Source organism: Nyctereutes procyonoides, unplaced genomic scaffold (assembly GCF_905146905.1).
Source record: "Nyctereutes procyonoides isolate TBG_1078 unplaced genomic scaffold, NYPRO_anot_genome, whole genome shotgun sequence".
Lineage (NCBI taxonomy): Eukaryota > Metazoa > Chordata > Mammalia > Carnivora > Canidae > Nyctereutes > Nyctereutes procyonoides.
In genome coordinates this window covers 65,988,577-66,007,015 of record NW_026575142.1, presented here as the reverse complement: position 1 = coordinate 66,007,015, position 18,439 = coordinate 65,988,577, and the positions used below count along the sequence as shown (strand labels likewise).

General features: G+C 43.8%; 1 protein-coding gene across 1 annotated transcript in view; it reads right to left on the bottom strand.

The window, feature by feature from the left end:
* The window catches only part of SKIL (SKI like proto-oncogene), a 28,924-nt gene extending 12,772 nt beyond the window's left edge, over positions 1–16,152 (bottom strand). Inside the window, exons 1-2 of the mRNA XM_055308399.1 lie at positions 16,014–16,152; positions 12,549–14,374 (exon numbers count right to left, since the gene is read on the bottom strand). Coding sequence (XP_055164374.1) covers positions 12,549–13,653 — 1,105 coding nt within the window. The 5' untranslated portion in view covers positions 13,654–14,374; positions 16,014–16,152. The remainder of the gene's footprint in view (positions 1–12,548; positions 14,375–16,013) is intronic.
* Positions 16,153–18,439: the final 2,287 nt, after the last annotated feature.

The window sequence follows — 18,439 nt, the reverse complement described above, 5'->3', positions numbered from 1 at the left end:
AGAAAACAACCCGTGACAACGAACTTCTCCTTTATTTTGGTCCTATATGGCCTCCCCACTACCACCATCCTATTTCAAATCACAGCAACTACCCTGCCCTCTTGGGAAAATAGTTTTCTTAAAGGGGGAACAAGACTCATGTAGTAGAGGAGGGAGCTGAAAGGAGACAAGGTTTGGGGAGAGCAATAAAGACAGGAGGCTAATGGACAACCCCAATGGAATAAGAGAGGATAGAATGGAGAATGAGATAATGAAAAACTGAGACAAAAAGGAGTGCTGGATATTCCTCCGAAAGTCTCCACTCTCTTCTTCAACTAGGTAAGGTGTATGGGAAATGACATCCTCACCCAATAATTCAGTGCTTAGAGGACAGCCACCAAATACTAAGAAATTAGGAAAACTATTTTGTCTGATGTCCTAATATTCCAGTTTAGAACCAAGAAACTACTAAAATGGAACAGAAACAGATCTACAGATGTAAGCAATTGTGATTGAAGCAAAATCTATTCATAAACTGTCCATGGTTTGATTGGGGGAGTTCCTGCTAATGGAGGAAAACAATTAGAATGAAGAAACTCCAAAGAAATCGGACAACCCACAGCCAAAACAAAATGGGTTGAAAATGAAAAGGAAACCACTTTTGAAGCAAACATTACAAAATGTGACCAATCAGGAGATGATTTAAGACCAATGAAAAGCAAAAAAAAAATATGGTAACTTCTATTGGCAGAAGATCAACATTTTGGTTAAGAATGAACAGGAATTTGAAAAACTGACAAGACCATCAGATTAGGGAACATAATGGTATTTTCAAAGGATTTAAGAGTTCAGTATTCCATAAGGGCCTCTAGGCTCTATACAATTAAAAAAAAAAAAAAAAAAAAAAACTTGGGCCACCTGGGTGGCTTAATCAGGTCAAGATCCTGGGGTCCTGGGACTGAGCCCCACATCAGGCGCTCTGGTCAGTGGGGAGTCTGCTTCTCCCTCCGCCTGCCCACCACTCCGCCCTCCGCTTGTGCGTGCGTGCTCTCTGATAAACAAATACCATCTTTAAAAAAAAAAACAACTCACAGTCCAGATCAAATATTCTAAAGAAGTTCCGAATCTGAGGCAAAATCAAATTCTTATTTATAAAATAAGCCAATCACTTGCTGACACAGTTTCTCAACCTATAGCTCCGTTCTACCAGTAAATTAGAAAAGGTAATGCCAGCAATAGATACTAAATGATAGATGCCAGGTGACAGCTGATAGCCTAAAGAGAGGAGAATTACAAGGTGCAGACACAAAAACTGATTCAAAAAGCAAGACAATAGGAGAGCTTTATCATAAGCCAAGGGCAAATAATTTAAAATATCTCCATTGTTCTCTACCTTCATCACAACCCAGTACAGTAACTGATATTTAAGAAGTCTTGAGTTAACGTGACATAGTTATATTCAATATATATACCAGATATAAATACTATACTGTATACAAATAATTATAAATAATATAAACCATTAACTATATACCTACCACTTAGACTGAAAACTAAGACATTTTAGAATTCATGAAAAAGGTTTAAAAAAAAAACACTGCTAAAAAGAGTAGCTTCATCATCCAGAAAATTCACTTAGGCAGAACATTTTTCACCCCAACACTGTATGACAAGAGGTGTTAATAAGCATGGATAAGCTCACTCTAACAAATCAATGAGATAGGACATCAGCCTGAATTAAATGAGAATTTTTTTTTCTAGAAATCCTTTGTTAAGCTCATTATTTAAAAAATAAAGCAAGTTCCACTTTATTTTTTTTAAAGATTTTTTAAATTTTTATTTATTTATGATAGTCACACACAGAGAGAGAGAGGCAGAGACACAGGCAGAGGGAGAAGCAGGCTCCATGCACCGGGAGCCCGACGTGGGACTCGATCCAGGGTCTCCAGGATCACGCCCTGGGCCAAAGGCAGGCGCCAAACCGCTGCGCCACCCAGGGATCCCGCAAGTTCCACTTTAAATCAGTTTCATATCTAAAATAATTCTGGATGTACTGCCCAAGATATCAACTGTTCCCAGATTTTTAAAGTTCAATTTACTAAAATTGACTTATATATTCAAAAGTTTTTTTTTCTATTATATCTGGAATCTCAAATCTTTAAAATAGCAAGTTCTAAACTTCCTCACCCAAAGATCTTGACCTGAAATCTGACTCAGTTTAAAAAAAAAAAAAGAAATCTCTGACTCAATTTTGATCACATTCATTTCAAAACTCTACAGCTTGATTTGTGTTAAGTTTTACTTTTATTCACGATCCAAACTCAGTGCATCTTTATTTCTAGGTCTCTAAACTTCAGGTGCCACCATAAATAATTGCTAGCATTTTAAACATCCATCCCTAATTTCTGTCCTTTATTTTCTAATCTCACACCAACCTAATAAAATCACAGTCTACAGGTTCTAAAGAAACCTTCCTTAAAGATCCTTCGTGCAGTCCGCTAGCCAATGTCTGTATTCCTCATTCAAAATCCCTGACAAGTGGCTATCCAGCCTCCACTTCAACAGCAGCTTGAGGTCAAGGACCATCTTCCTTACTTTTGTATTTCCAGTACCTAGCACCATGCCTGGAATATAGCAGGAACTAGTATCTATTTGTTGAATAAAATCTGAATGACGGCTTAGCTCATTAATTCCCACGGTGGCCTTTTATCAGGTTACTCTGCTACCGTGAAACTGAGAAGACAGGCTCTTTCACATTCAATATCCTTCTACTCCATGAAGTACCAAAGAAGCCCAACAGTCTCTGGGCGTATTTTTAGAAATCAGATCTACAAATTAAATAATATAAATGATGGGGAAATATGTAACACTAACCATGATAAGATGTTGGGATTTAATTTTACCCAACATGTGGTAAGCCATAAACACATTTATAACAACTTACCCTGTATGTTAAAAACAATTAAGAAAAGCACATATTATACAACAGAAAATTCACAGGCATGCCAGATTTTCTCATCTATTCTGCACTTGTGTCAACATACAAATTAGGTCTTTAAAAAAAGAACAATATAATTAAATGGCACAGCAGTAATGCTACTACTGATCAGGAATAAAAATCAGATACCAAGATATGAGCATCTATCACCTCTTATCTTACCTTTCAATGTAGGAATGAATAACTTACTTTGTGTAGTTAAACATTAAAATAGAATACATTACTTGGCAAAGGAGAGAAATAGATCACTTAGTATCTTAAGTTAGAGCCTTAAACATCTTAAAATTCTTTTATGCCCAACTTCCCCCACCATTATCTACCACAAAATGAACAGATGGCATCCTCATCTGAAACACATAGGAAAATTTTCAGACATATTATTTCATTCCAAAGGTTCTTTCTCTAAGTCACTAAACAACAAATAATGTCTATGAAAGCAAAATTTAAACAATTCCAAAATGTATAGAAGAGTTCATCTTAAATAAGTAAACATCAGGAAATGCTTTATGAAAGTTCCTCTAAATTTTGACTTACTATACACACATGATCCTTTGATAATCAGATTTCCTCATAAAGAACTATTGTATTTTGGTGGCACAATGCTTATTAGTCTTACAATGACAAATAATTTAGAGAACTTGATTTCATTTACAAAAAAAAAAAAAATTAGTTGCCATTTTATAGATACAAAAGCAATCCCACTCACTCAGCATTATTCAGCATTATTCATATATAAACATTCCATTTTGTACTTACATAAATAAATAAATATCCTTTACAATTCTTAGACTTACCTCCAATAATAAACTGCTTTTAGGCGGCACTCTAGTTTTTAATTGCAATTATCAGACTAATATTATCTTTAATGAATGACAAACATTAATGAACTAAAGAAATCAAGGTAATACCTCAACATAATGGTGGGACTGCCAAAATCTCACCAAAAATCAAAATTAAATTTTTTAAATATGTGGAAAAATTATTTTTTAAAACAGAATTTAGAAAGAGCTATAAAAGATAAATGCTTAAATTGTGGTATTCATGAGACAGTAAGCATACAAAGGACTAGCAGACTGGTAAATTTAACAGACTACCCCTCTGATGTGCTTACACAAGAAGCAGAATATAATACATATTAAATATTAAGTATACATTACTTTGTACAAGCCCAACGTAAATCATTAGCAACCTTACTAAACACATAACTGAATACATAGCTAAGCAATAGCTTCTTAGGTATATAATGAATAGACTTGTCAGGATCTTTGTACTGTGTTATTATAATACCAAGACATTCAAGTGGCCAATAAATGATTTTAGAAGGACACAAAGACACCCTACTACACAGCTGCCAACAACTCCTACTGAAAGAAACTGAATCTCTCACTAAAGGATCAAGTTTCCTCAATACTTCCAACATGTTGTGAATGAGTGTTTCAACCGAAAATAGGAATAGTGTTGCAAGGTAGCAAATAACTACTTAAGAGACTTTAAGACTTAGCCTTGTGCCTTGCTTCATTGTAATTATTAGATTAATCAACACAATGCAAAACTGAAACAATATGATCTAAGCACCTCCACTAACTTACCAAAGACAGATCTTCGGGAGTTACAGCAATGACTGCTGCTCCCCCACACTGAAAGATACCAACTATCTCGCAAAACCAATTTTAAGTTTAAAGTGCTTAACTATGCTCACAGGAAAAGCAAAGGCTCATATTTTTATAAGGTACACTATTATCTGAAATCCTTTATGGAAACAAAACCATGTGAAGTCAGTAGCATGTTATCACTCTCTTTACAATGTGAAGGAAAAGGAGCAAAACTGATAAGTCCTGTTAATAAATTCCAGGTAGGGATCCCTGAGTGGCGCAGGGGTTTAGCGCCTGCCTTTGGTCCAGGGCGCAATCCTGGAGACCCAGGATCGAATCCCACGTCGGGCTCCCGGTGCATGGAGCCTGCTTCTCCCTCTGCCTATGTCTCTGCCTCTCTCTCTCTCATTCTGTGTGACTATCATAAATAAATAAAAATTAAAAAAAATAAAAAATAAGTTCCAGGTACTTTTAAAAATAATTTTTTAAGTTTATTTATTTTTTTTATTTTATTTTATTTATTTATGATAGTCACAGAGAGAGAGAGAGAGGCAGAGACACAGGCAGAGGGAGAAGCAGGCTCCATGCACCGGGAGCCCGACGTGGGATTCGATCCCGGGTCTCCAGGATCACGCCCTGGGCCAAAGGCAGGCGCCAAACCGCTGCACCACCCAGGGATCCCTTAAGTTTATTTATTTATTTAAGTTAATCTCTATACCCAATGTGGGCACAGAACTAACAACACCAAGATCAAGAGTCACATGCTCCTCCTTCAACTGAGCCAGATGCCCCTAAAAATAAAATTTTCTATACTGGAATTCTACAGTGTCCAATCCATTTAATATTACAATAACTTGGCAATCTTCCTGTCATACATGTCTTTTCACTAAAATATCTGTATAAATCTAACGTTTTGCTTTTCTATCCCATTTCAGCACATATGCTTTTTTAAAAAATTATGATCTCAGATCATTTTCGCCTTCAATTAATGGATGTTGACAATATCAAAATGTAGATTAATTTTATTATGTGCAATGTAGTCTATTTTTTACTTTACTCTATTTCATTTTGTTTGAATGCTGGTGACCCTCTAAATTGATTTCATAACCCTCCTGGCCCTTCTCAACTGGGGTTCTCAAGAGACATGCCCAAATGCCCCAAGGCATCCATTTTATGCAACGAATTAACTTCACTCTAAAGCATTTAGAATGGTACTATAAACCATCTTTAGGAGAACTGATGAAACCATCACTCAGGTCATTTTCTGTAGGGCTTAATTCTCCTTTCATGGAAGCCCAGATGAAAAAGCCTACTACATGAACGACAAATTGCAATTAGAAAAACCTTGCTCCAAGTGAACTGTCTTAAAATTGGTCCAAAAGTATTATTTCAACAGCTGGTCCTGTATTAAGAACACCTGTGTACTGCGCCAGTGTTTTTGCACAGATTTACAAAGTATTACATATGTAAAGGAATTATCACTCTATGTTACAATTACGAATTAAGAAATTTTGTTTTCGGGATCCCTGGGTGGCGCAGCGGTTTGGCGCCTGCCTTTGGCCCAGGGCGCGATCCTGGAGACCCGGGATCGAATCCCACATAGGGCTCCCAGTGCATGGAGCCTGCTTCTCCCTCTGCCTGTGTCTCTGCCTCTCTCTCTCTCTCTCTCTCTCTCTATCATAAATTAAAAAAAAAAAAAAAATTTGTTTTCTTCTTTGGGCTTCTTTAGGATTTACTACAATGCCTATATTGCTTTCATAATCACACCAAAAATAACTTTTTGACATGGAATAAAAGTTCTACTGTTACCAAAATGGTCTTTAGTGAGTTTCCTAAACTTTTGTATTCCTTGTCCCCATAACATAAACAAAATATGCACTTATAGTGCTATTTGAAATCTCAAAATAAATTCAATACCATAAATAAAAAAAAAATGCCACTTCACTTTAAAATTAAAACTGTTTTTATCCTCGAAAATCACTGGTAACTTTATGGGGCTAGAAAGACTTTTCATTCAGTTATTTAAACCTTTATTAAACATCTACCACATTCTAGATTCAGAAACTAGAAGATAAATTCCTGCCCTAGGGGGCCTGGCTTTCATTTTTATGTACATATTTCTGTGACCCACTTTTAAGTCTAGAAATCAAAATGAGTTAAAGTAATTTTGTTTTTCCTATTCATTCCTTTTTCTGCCTTGCATAGTGCTGTAATACTTTATCTAGTGATTGAGGCAAACTACACCTTAAGAAAAGGTTTAGAATTTAATCATATATTTTCTTTTCTTCTTCTTCTTCTTTTTTTTTTTTTTGCTTTGCAATCTAATAAGATTTTTAAGTTATTTTATGTTATGATCCTTCATTAGAACAAAATTCTGCATGTGGACAAGATAAAGGTTCTAGCCATTACTAAAGCTATTCCCAAACTAGTTCTACCTCTTAAACAAATTGAGTTCCAGCTCCACACTTTCCTCTCCAGAATTCTAAAGAGATTAAAGTTAACCCAATTCTTGATTACTTCCTTGTTCTCCCAGTGGCATAAATTTTAATACATATTAGCTATGAGAACACTATTGGCTGCCTACACATTGATTCAGGTCTACCCTTTATCTTCTTCCTTGAAGTTTAATTTTTCCCCATTTCTCAGACCAAAAAGAATAAATTTCTAAGTTCATCATAAACTTTTTTAAGAAGTGTTAACATTTATAAATGTTTTATCATTTTTTAATTGTAAAAAAACGAATACAGGCTCTGTAATTTCTAAACCATAAGGGGGCACTATTCCCAAAGCCGTTCTAAGACTTCATTGAACCATCCTTCTAAAACATAATTTGTCCTTACAAACATAATTCTTATAATAGACCTGTTTCAGACTTTTCTTCTTGCGTAACTTCGTTTTAGTAAGTAAATATCCAACCAGTATAATTGAGTGCAAATAATTAAGAGTGAGTACATTTTAACCCAATACTCAGTTACTTTATTTGTATTAGAAATATCTTCACATAATTCTAGATTAAGTCAAGAAGATGGTGTGGGGGAAGGAAAAGTCCCCAAATATATATTCAATATTTCAATAACAGTTTGAAGCATCACCCTACACTTCTAGACTCTTAACCTCCAAAATGCTTTCACTTCTATTCTCTTATTTGGGTCAGTTATCTCATTCAACAGTTTATCTGCAAATTACATATGTGTTTATTTCCAGATAGAACCATCATTTTTCTAAAAAACTCCAAATATTCTAAAATATAATGCAGTGTTGCTTTTCAAAAATTTATGCAACTAAAAAAAGGATTTCACTGAGTGCCTTTGATGTGCCAAGCACTAAACTTACATTCTGGAAAAATAAGAAAAAGTCTCTAAACTCATGAAGTTAATTATTAATTTTAAAAGTTAGACAAAAATATTCATACTAGTCCCCCATGTGAGCACAAACACTTAATCTGATTCTAACTTTATCCCCACTTGATCAAAACTTATGCTAATAACAAAATGCAAACTATATCTCTGATATAACAGATTACCACCAAATGTGCCCCAACTGTTACTGGAACACATTTTGTCTCAACACTACTGTTTGTAGTTGCCCATTTTCTCTAGTTTATTTCCTTACCTCATTTAGGTTTGGACTAAGAAATGCACTTCCTAAACAAAAGAAAACCATTTACAAGACGGGAAAAATTTTTTGTACTATTATTCCAGTGACCTCTGCAAAAATGATGAACTGAAAGGAAAATGCAAAACTAAAAACAGCAAAACATATAATGGGCTTTAAAAAAAAGTTTTAGTTGATATCTTTACATCATCTTGTTTGCACTGTAGATAATCTATAGGGTTTTTTTCTTCTCCTGAGCAAAAACCATAATATTTTACTTACATAAGAGTAATCAAGTCTGAATGTTAGAAATCTAAATTTTACTCTTTTAAAAAAATATCAAGGCATGGGGCACTTGAGTGGTTCAAACCAACTAGGTTAAGTGACTGACTCATGGTTTTGGCTCAGGTCGTGATCTCATGGGTTGTAGGGATGGAGCCCCTACTGGACTTCCCGCTCAGCAAGGGGTCTGGGATACACTCCCTCTGCCTGTCCCCCCACTCCTGAACACAGGTGCACTTGCGCTCATGCGTGCACTCGCACTCTTCCTCTCTTTAAAATAAATAAATAAATCTTTAAAAAAATACATAAGGGCATATACACCATCTTTACCTTAAAGATTGTCAGACACATTCTGTAATAGTAAAGAACCACCTATGACTACAAGGGGGCTTTTCTAACTTGCTTGGAAATAATCTTAAGTAAATATTACCCTCCAAATTTTATTTACAAATGATCAGTTTGCAGGGTACCTAGGTGGCTCAGTTGGCTAAGCGTCTCACTCCTGATTTCGGCTCAGGCCATGATCTCGGGGTCATGAGATCAAGCCCAGCACCAGGCTCCGGGCTTGGCATGGAGTTTGCTTGGGATTCCTCTTGAGATTCCCCCTCTCCCCACTCACAGGTGTCCACACTCTCTCTCTCAATAAATAAATTTTTTAAAAAATCAACTTGGGACGCCTGGGTGGCTCAGCGGTTGGGCGGCTGCCTTCAGCCCCAGGGTGTGATCCTGGGGTCCCGGGATCAAGTCCCACATCGGGCTCCCTGGATGGAGCCTGCTTCACTCTGTGCCTGTGTCCCTGCCTCTCTCTGTGTGTCTCTCATGAATAAATAAATATTTTTTTAAAAATGATCAACTTGCTTAGCAACCTTTTATCCATAGACAAAAATGTAAGATCAACAAAATCAGAATTAGATCAAATAAATAATACCCACTGAAGACTGGAAAAGAAATAGGGCATTCTTGCATAGATTCACACATGGTAAAATACAATAACCATATTTCTAACAAAAAGCACAAAAAGCTCTGGTGATATGAAGAAATAAATAGTTTAAGAGCACCATCTTGCAAAGCCACCTAGGCAGATCTAAAATCAAATGTGTTTCTTGTCGTGACCTGAGTAAGAAAGAGTTCAAAATATACCTTTGGTTTCTACATAGAGCCAGTTCCTCACTTAGAACACTGACCTTATACCACTTATTTCTCCCATCTAAATATAGCTACTAACTATGCAAATTAAATGTAGCTATTAGTCATGCAAATAGTTTGGTGATCATTACTAATATAATTTCCACCCTTGGAAATAGTTTAACAGTTGCTACATTTCAATCAACTGCCTATTGAGTTTCCTAATTTTGTTTTTTCAATCTAAGACAATACTTTGACTATGTTAACTATATAAACATACTGAATTATCACAATATATTGAATTACATTAGCATTCACAGTAAGCATAAGGTACTTTACATAAGAGATTAATATATTTAGTATACTCTTGTACTTAAAAAAAAAAAAGAGAGAGAGAGAGAGAGAGAGAGAAAGAAAGAAAGAAAGCCTGTCTTGACTTTTTCAAATGAGTTTCTTCTGGGTCTACTTGGTTTGTTTGGCAACCGACTCACTGACTCACAGAAGATAATAAAAAATGTTCCCCAGTCAAGGATATCTCCTAGCCGCCCCCCTCCCAGTTATATACCTTAGTCTATAATTCAAGTTAATACAGTGTTTATGAACCAGTATACTTAGGGAAATTGATAGGAAAAGTTACTGTTTCTCAAAATTCAGTTTCTACTACTAAGTTTGCTTTAGGGAAAAGCTGTGAAAATTACTAGACGTCAAGTCAGAAGAACTGCATTCGACTCCTGACTCCACCACCCACTAGTTATACAACCTGGAACATGTGACCCATCTGGGGCTGGTATCTCATCTGAGAAGCCTTGTTCACAGACCTTCAAGAAAGAACTACCTCACAAAGTTTTAAGGAGTAAACTTTCAAAATATGAAGTGGCAAGCATAATAAACCACTCAAGTATATACATATATATGTGTGTATATGTGTGTGTGTGTGTGTGTGTATATATATATGCATATATACACATACACATGAAGTCAAAAGTTTTCTTTCCTAAAGATTTGATTACTAGAAATTTTCCTAAATTTCCTTAAATTGCTGAAAATTCACATAAAATTGGAAATACTAACAAAATACGCCAAAACACTGAAGTAAATCTGCAAAAAGATAACATAGCCAAAAGGTGGAGGAAAAAATCTTGGACCTTCCCAAATAAAAAAATGAATTCAAATAAATAATTTCTGAGACAATAAAGGACTACATCCAGATGAAGAATGGTTTCAATTTTACCCAAATCCTGGCACATTCAGTTTCGGTTAAGTAAATTCATCATCTTATTCTTTTTAACCTTTGTCATTGGCTCTCAGATGCTTTTTCTCACAAACGCAGAGCAGGAATATCAGGCAAAGTAGTTTATCCCAAAAATGCTTATGTTAGAGCAATGAAGATCATTGGAGCAAGAACATCTGGCAAGTAATGTGGTCACCTACGGGCATGTAAGAGTAGGGCCCCTAATTGACTTAGGGCAAGATACCATAAATATCAAAAGGAGCATGCCTCGTTTTGAGAATGTAGATAATTTCCAAGCACAAACTTCAGCGTGGGACCAATCCAGCTGTAAGCAAGTCCTGCAATTTGGGAACTGGCCTGAAGTCAATCCTGCTTTAAAATCAGTCAATAACTGCACATGAACAATATACACTTATCTAGTAGCCACAGGCAAGGAATCTCAAAGTGCTGACCCTTTGGAAATGGCAAGTAGCAAACTATCCTGAATTCGAGTCTGAAATTACCCTCTTGAGCTTCAGAAGCAAATCATAGTTCTAAAACTAAACTGTAACTAAATTTCCCTCAAAACCTTAAAGGTACCATAATAAAGCACATGACACCAAATCTTCGGCTCTAGCCCAAGTTCTAATGTTGCTGTGAATAAGCCTCAGTCATTTAATACGCCTCATTCATTTCTTCTGTGAAGTAGAAAAGGCAGAGATTCTTTCGAGAAATAAAAACTAAGAGTGGAAAAATTAGATTCTTAAAATGAAACATGGCCAATCTTTTGTTGTATGAATCAAATAAAATTATACACGTAAAACCGCTCAAGAACATTTGCCACATTGTAAGTGTTAAATAGTGCTAGCTCGTATATGGATTTTAATCAAGTAGAAAAGTATACGTAAAAACCAGATCAACAAACTGGATATTTAATAACCCAAATCTTGTTTTACCCGGGCATTCAAACTCTTAGAATGAAGATCTTCAGATACCAGATAATGTGGTGGAAACATGTTTACGATCTCCATACTGACAGACTTTTATATAATATTTAGTCTAAAAAAATCTTTTTATTCTAAAGCTATCATATTCTTTTAAAGTTATTTCTTTAAAAAAAAAAAAAAAAACTTGCTTACTGGAATCACAGATTCTTCAGATAAATCTACCTTTTCCATGTATTTCCAATACCGATCAAGCCTAAATACCAGGTACAGAAACAGTGTTAGAAATCCAAGATCTACCTTTGAAAAATGCTGTTTGAAGCCTACAACCAGGATTGTTTTGGCTAGCTATTATACCATTTGCAAATGGAAATAACACCAAAGTGTAAATTATCTCAAGTCCTAGGACAACAACAGATCTAGTCATCAAAAAGCAGGATGTGTGAAAAAGAAAGAGAACATGACTTGAGAAAGAAACCCCAGATCCTCCACTCCCTGGCTGTATAATCTTAGGAAAGCCACTTGATCTCTCTGAGCCTCATTCTCTTTATCTGTAGAATGGGAATAATCCGACTTCTTGCACTAGGTTGTTTGGAAGATCAAACGAGCACATACACACACACACACACAGGAAAGCACTTTATAGCCTAAAATGTGTAACACAAACATAACACATTACAGAGACCAGTATTTTTTTGTTGTGTTGTGTGAGCATGAACCGCTTCTTAATGCACAGATTAAGCAATAGTCTAAATATAGCCTTGATTTCAAAGTGAACCTCTGCCATTATTCAAAATCACTATTTAAACAGAACAAAACAAAACTTGCCTTGGATTGGGTTCTCTTTCCGTTCCTCAGGCTAAATTTCTCCTTCATTTCTTCTAAAATTATCTTCAGTTTCTTTTCTTCGGGTGTCCCTAAGTACTTCTGGTTCACATGGAGATAGCAATGCCATTTGGCGGACTCGAAGCCCCAGTGGCAAGTCCTTTTGTCAGGTGATCTGTGAGAATGCATCACAAACGTCTGGGGTGCAAACATTCCACAGCACTCCAGGCACTGAATGCACGGAGCATCAGGCTGAACGTAAAACTGGGGTGCAAAGAGACCCTGACATTTGCCCAAACATTCATGTTCCACTTCAAAGGCACTGCCAGTTTCCTTTAACTGGGCCAATGAGTTTTTCGCAGGAAGTACGCTACCGTTTTGGGGAAAAGTGCGTGGCCGCAACAAAGCATTACACAGTCTCTGTGCGTCAGTTAACGTGATCAGTCCGCAGGATGGGGCATTGAATGGAAGTATGCCCAGGACCTTTAGGATGTGAAGCTGGTCCGAAGTACACCGAGAACAATAGATGTACAACTCGTCACACACGGTATTTATCTGCTGGAGCGAAAATTCTCGGAGAACCGAATTTAAGACTTGGGGCAGACAGAGTCTCTTTTCTCCTCCAACCTGAAAACAAGAAATGGACTCCCCTTCCAGCGCAGTCTGGGTGAGCTCCGTGGAGCTGTCCGAAGGGATGAGCAGTGGGCCAGGAAGAACCTGAGGAGACGGAAGAGGCAGAAACACGGTGGGGGACATGCTTTCCTGGGAATAGCGGGCAGAAAACGCTGCTGGGCCACCCAGAGAGCTCTGACTGCTCAAATGGAACTGGGCCAAAGTGTGTTTCAAACTGGGGTTTAAACGTAAAGGTTCAGGCACAGAGGCACAGGTTCGCTTGACATGTTCCCCGTCAGTTTCCATTGGCACTTCGTAGTCATCCAAGTGTTCCTTCTTCACGGTTGGCATCTTGCTGTTGATCGCCATTTTCCCGTTTGCGTGAACGTCTGTCATCATTCTTTTCACTGGGGGGCCGCCATCATCTCCCATCCCGTTCAGTTTTTTACTGGAGCCCTGCACCAGGGAAAAACCTGCCTGCAGGCTTGCCATGGCTAAAGACTGTCGTGTTAAATGAGTAAGTCTGAAATGTGCATTGTTCCTTCAGTCACTCACTGGAAGAGGGAAAAGCAGCATGTGTCAACACTCAGGGTAACTTGCTCTCACAGAAAATCTCAATGTTCAGAGAAATCCCCTTACTCAATAGATTTTGCAACTTGATCTGGTTCTGCTTCTACTCTAGCATAATGTCACTGCCAGCGCTATGAACTTTTGTCTTTTGTCGCTAATAATAGAGAATATGATTTCGAGAGGCACACCTACGAAGAAGCCTTTTTTCTTAATTCTTCCAATATATGCATTAAAGTACACCCCTCGATTCTCTCAATTCAAGAGGTCCAGAATCAATGCAGTGGTTTGGTTTGGTTTTAGGCAAAACATGTGAAAAGTCTGTGTGATTACTTGTGTCACAGAACCTGGACACAAACACAAATCAAAACGTCGCTCCCGAAATTAGTTTTTGGCACCGAGGACACCAAAAAAGGAAGAAGGGGGGAAAAAAGTATCTTCTCTAAAAGTGATGATCTGTTGGTCTGTGTTGATAAACTGAAGGCTTGTGTAAATCCTCACACCGGTGGGAAGAGCTTTTGACTCCACTTGAACTCCTACAGTTAAAAACGACACCTAAAAAAAAAAAAAAAAGAAAAGAAAAGAAAAAAAGAAAAAATCGCCCAGTTATCTTCATGGATTACTGTTCATTCTTCTTTTAATTAATCTGGAAGAGAAAGGGGTGGGGGAGAGTCATATCTGAATTTGCTCCAGAGGCCAAAGGGTCAGTGTGAAACTAGTTTCTTAATCTTATACTGAGTTCACTTTACCAAAGGGGACGTGAGCGACTTCTTTAAATTTAACAACAGTTAAGTAGAAGAGCTTCATTTAAACAGGAAAGCAATCTGGAGAATGGGCAAAGGGAGCAATAGTCTTCCTCAAAAGGGAGAGGGAGGGCTACTCCAACTCAGAATAGAAAGAGTCTTTGGATAGATCATCTCACCCAAAACTCAGTACCAGAGGCTCTCTCTGGTATGCCACTTTACAATAATCCATTACTTCATCTTTTAATCAAAAAAAAAATATATATATATATAATATATATATACCAGTTTCATCCCCCCCCCCAAAAAAAAAATCAGATAGCAGTTAAGGTATCTACCACATGGAACTAAGTTGCGATTTTAAGTGCATGGATTCACCTAGTCCACGTATGCTATTTTTTTTTCTGAAATGACTGTAGGCAAAAATTAACTTTCCCTTTAAAAGGTTAGTGAATGTGCTTCATGGAAGCCAAAAGCTCCCGGACTCCACTCCTGGGAATCTCCATCCTTAACCAGACTAATCCCGGACAAAACACACACACACACACACACACACACACACACACACACACACACACACACACACACACACACACACACGGCAGACAGACCTCACAAAGAATGCAAATGGAGGAAGAGGGAAAGAGAAAAGCTTCTTCTTCCACTTCCTTCTTGAGCGAGAATCCGAAAGAAATCCAATCAATGGAAATTTCTGCCTCCCCAACTCCCAGCAGTTCACCTTAGGAGGGACCCAGAGGGTGGCGGCCCAAGGCCACAGGGCAGGGCGCGGATCGCCCACCGCGGGCAGGGGCGGGGGGCGGGGGGCGGGGGGCCTGACCTGCGGGGGGGCCTGACCTGCGGGGGGGCCCCGAGCCCCGAGATCCTCGGCCCGCGCCCGCCCACCCACCCTGCGCGGAGCCGGACGGGGCGCCGAGAGCGGGCGGGCCGGGACGCCTCGGGCTGTGCTCGCCGAGTGGGAGGAGGAGGGGGAGGAGGGGGAGGAGGGGGGGAGCCCCCAGTCTCGGGGCGACCCCGCGCGCCCTCCCGGCGCTGCCCCCCGCTGCGGAAAGCCCCGCGCGCCCCGGCCGCGGGAAGTTGCCGGGCGCTACCCCCGCACCCTCGGGCTGCACCCCCGGCCGCCGGGGCCACGGGGCGGCGGGGTCCGCGGGCGGCCGGGGCGCGAGCCGGGATCCCCGCGCCGCCCGCCGCCCGCCGCCCGGGGCATCCCCGAGGAGCGCAGACGGTCGGGGGGGGGGGGGCGGGGAGCGCCGCGCGCCCGGGTCTCGGGGTCCCGACCGCCCGGGTCAAGTGCAGCGCCCTCCCCGCGCCCTCCCCGCGCCCCCGCCCCCGCCCGCCGCCCGGGGTCCGCGAGCCGCGACCCGCCGCGGGACCCCCGCCCCGACCGCACCCGGGACCGGGACCCGCGCCCCCGCCCCGCGCCCCTGCCCCGCGCCGCCCGACGAGCCCTGCCCCGGCCCCAGCGCCCCCGCCGCCCCCCGCCCCCGCCGCCCGCCGCCGCGTCCCCCGCGACCCGGGCCGCACCTGTGCCCGCCGCCGCCGCCGCCGCCGCCGCCGCTCGCCCGCTCCCCTCGGCTGTGCCGGCGCCGCTCCGAACCCCACACACATCGCTACACACAGCCCTCTGACGTCACCGAGCCCTCGGCCCGCCCACGTCACTGCGGAGACACACGGCTTCCCGCAGACGCCGCCGCCGTCTCCGGCCGCCCGGGGGCGGGGGCGGGCAGGGGGGAGGGGACGCGAGCCGAGCCGGCGGCGGCCCCGCGCGCGCGCGCGCCCCCGCCGCCCCGCGCCCCGCCCCCGCCGCCCCGCGCCCCGCCCCGCCCCCCACGCCCGGGGCGCGCGCCGTCTGGCTCCTGGGGCTCCCGCGCCCGCCCCGCCCCCGCCCCCGCGCCCGCCCCCCGCGCCCGTCCCGCCCCGCCCCCGCCCCAGGCGCGCCCCCGCGCCCCGGCCTCGCGCGCCGTCTGGGCGGCTGGCGCGCGGCGCTGTCTGCGGTGCACCCGGCGCAGACAGGATGTGCCCTCCCCGCCCCACCCCCGCCCGCGCCCGCCGCCCGCCGCCCGCCGCCCGCCCTCCTTCCTTCCTCGAGTCGCCCAGCCGGCTGTCTGGGGCCGCCGCCGCCCCGCCCGCCGCTCCGCGCTGACGGCCAGACCCGGGGGCGCCCCGGCCGCTCGGCTGCCGCGCGCCGGGGGGAGGGGGGCGGGGGCGGGGGCGGGGGGCGCGCAGGGGAGGGGAGGGGCGGGGCGGGGCGGCCGCGCCGTGCACTGTGCGCGACCCCAGCAGCCGGCGGGGCGGAGGCGCCGCCGCCCGAGGTCAGGCACGGGCGACCCTCCCCCCGCGAGGCCGCAGCTGGGCCGCCCCGCCCCGGAGGCAGCCGGGTGGCGGCCGCCCTGCAGCGCCCCGCCGGGGGCCCCGCGCCCCGCCCCGCCCCCCCCACCCCCCCGCGGGGCCTCCCGCCAGCTGCCCGCCCCGCCCCGCCTCGGCGGCCCCCGCCCGGACGCCTTCCCCGGCCTGACCTCCCTCCGCCCTGCGCCCTCCGGCCGGGCGGGAGCGCCGCCCGGGGTTCCGGCGGGACCCGGAGCGAGCGCGTCTGCCCCCCACGCCCCCGGGCCCCCCCTTCGGCCCCCCCCGGGACCCCCCGGGACCCCCAAGGCTCCCCCGGGCCCCCCCTCGGCCCCCCGGGATCCCCCCCCGGCTCCCCCGGGCCCCCCTCGGCCCCCCGGGATCCCCCTCGGCTCCCCGGGCCACCCGCCCCCCCCCCCGGCTCCCCGCCGCCCACGGAGGGTTTTCGAGGGGGACACGGAACGCGGTGCAGGCGCGGCCTGGGCGAGTGCGCGGGGCCCCCCGGGCGAGCCGAGGGCCGGGTGGGTGCGCCCCGGTGGCCGAGCAGCCTGCTGAACTCTGCCGACGTGCTCCGTCCCATTTCGAAACACCGAGAAATCCCCTTTCCTCCACCCCCACCGCACGATCAGGAACCGAAATAGGCCCCCGAGTTGCCCTGCACAGAATTCAGAGGACTGGGGCTTCGTCCCGGGGGGTTGTTTTTTTTTTCTCCCCCCCCCCCCTTTTCGCCCATTTTTGTCCAATTTCTCCTGGTTTGACCGCTTCGAGGTCGCTTCTGCGGGGTCCGCGGGTGGAGCCGGCCGGCTGCGAAGGGCCCTGGGCTCCGAGGCCTTTTTCCTCCCTGGAGGCCTCCCGGAGGCTCGCAAACCTCCCACGTCCCCTGCCTCCCGCCCCCAGCGCCGTGCTCCCGGGTCGTGCCCCCTCGCCCACCCCCCACCTTCCCCTCCCTCCCGACTGCCTCCTTTGCTGAACATGAATAATTCCGCAGCACTTCCCATCTGTTATTGCCATAGAGACAGAAGCTCGGCAAAGATAATGATGTTCTGTGCAGAACCAGTGGGGGGAGAACAGCATCTGTGAGTCTGGGGGATAGATTTTTCTAACCGCGAGAATATATCTAGAAGGCCCGGCTGCACATCCCAAGTGGAAGACTGGACAGTCCCGAGGCCTGGCGTCCGGTCAACTCTTGGCACCTGGCTCGAGTCCCTCGAGAAGAAACAATTTGGGGGGAACCAAAATGACATCTCTCTTTTATTTTAAAGTGATTCCAAACCGCAATTAATGATAAATGTTTAGCGCTCATTCTATCAGCCACAAAAATAATTACTTGCCAGCATGTCCAAAGGCCTAAGGACCAAAATAAATTGGACAGTAAGTAGACTTCTGAGAAATCAAACGCGTTATCCTCTCTACTGTTCTTTTGATTTGCTTTCCCCAGGAATCTGTTTTTTTGAGGGAAGGATCTTTTGTGCCTGTTATTTTATGTACAATGGTTTGAGAAATAGTGACAGGCAAATGTAGCTAGAACCAATCAAGCTTGGAGGGCATTCCCCCCCCCCATTATTCATCAAAGTACAAAACGTACCGAATTAAAATTCACTTTGCCC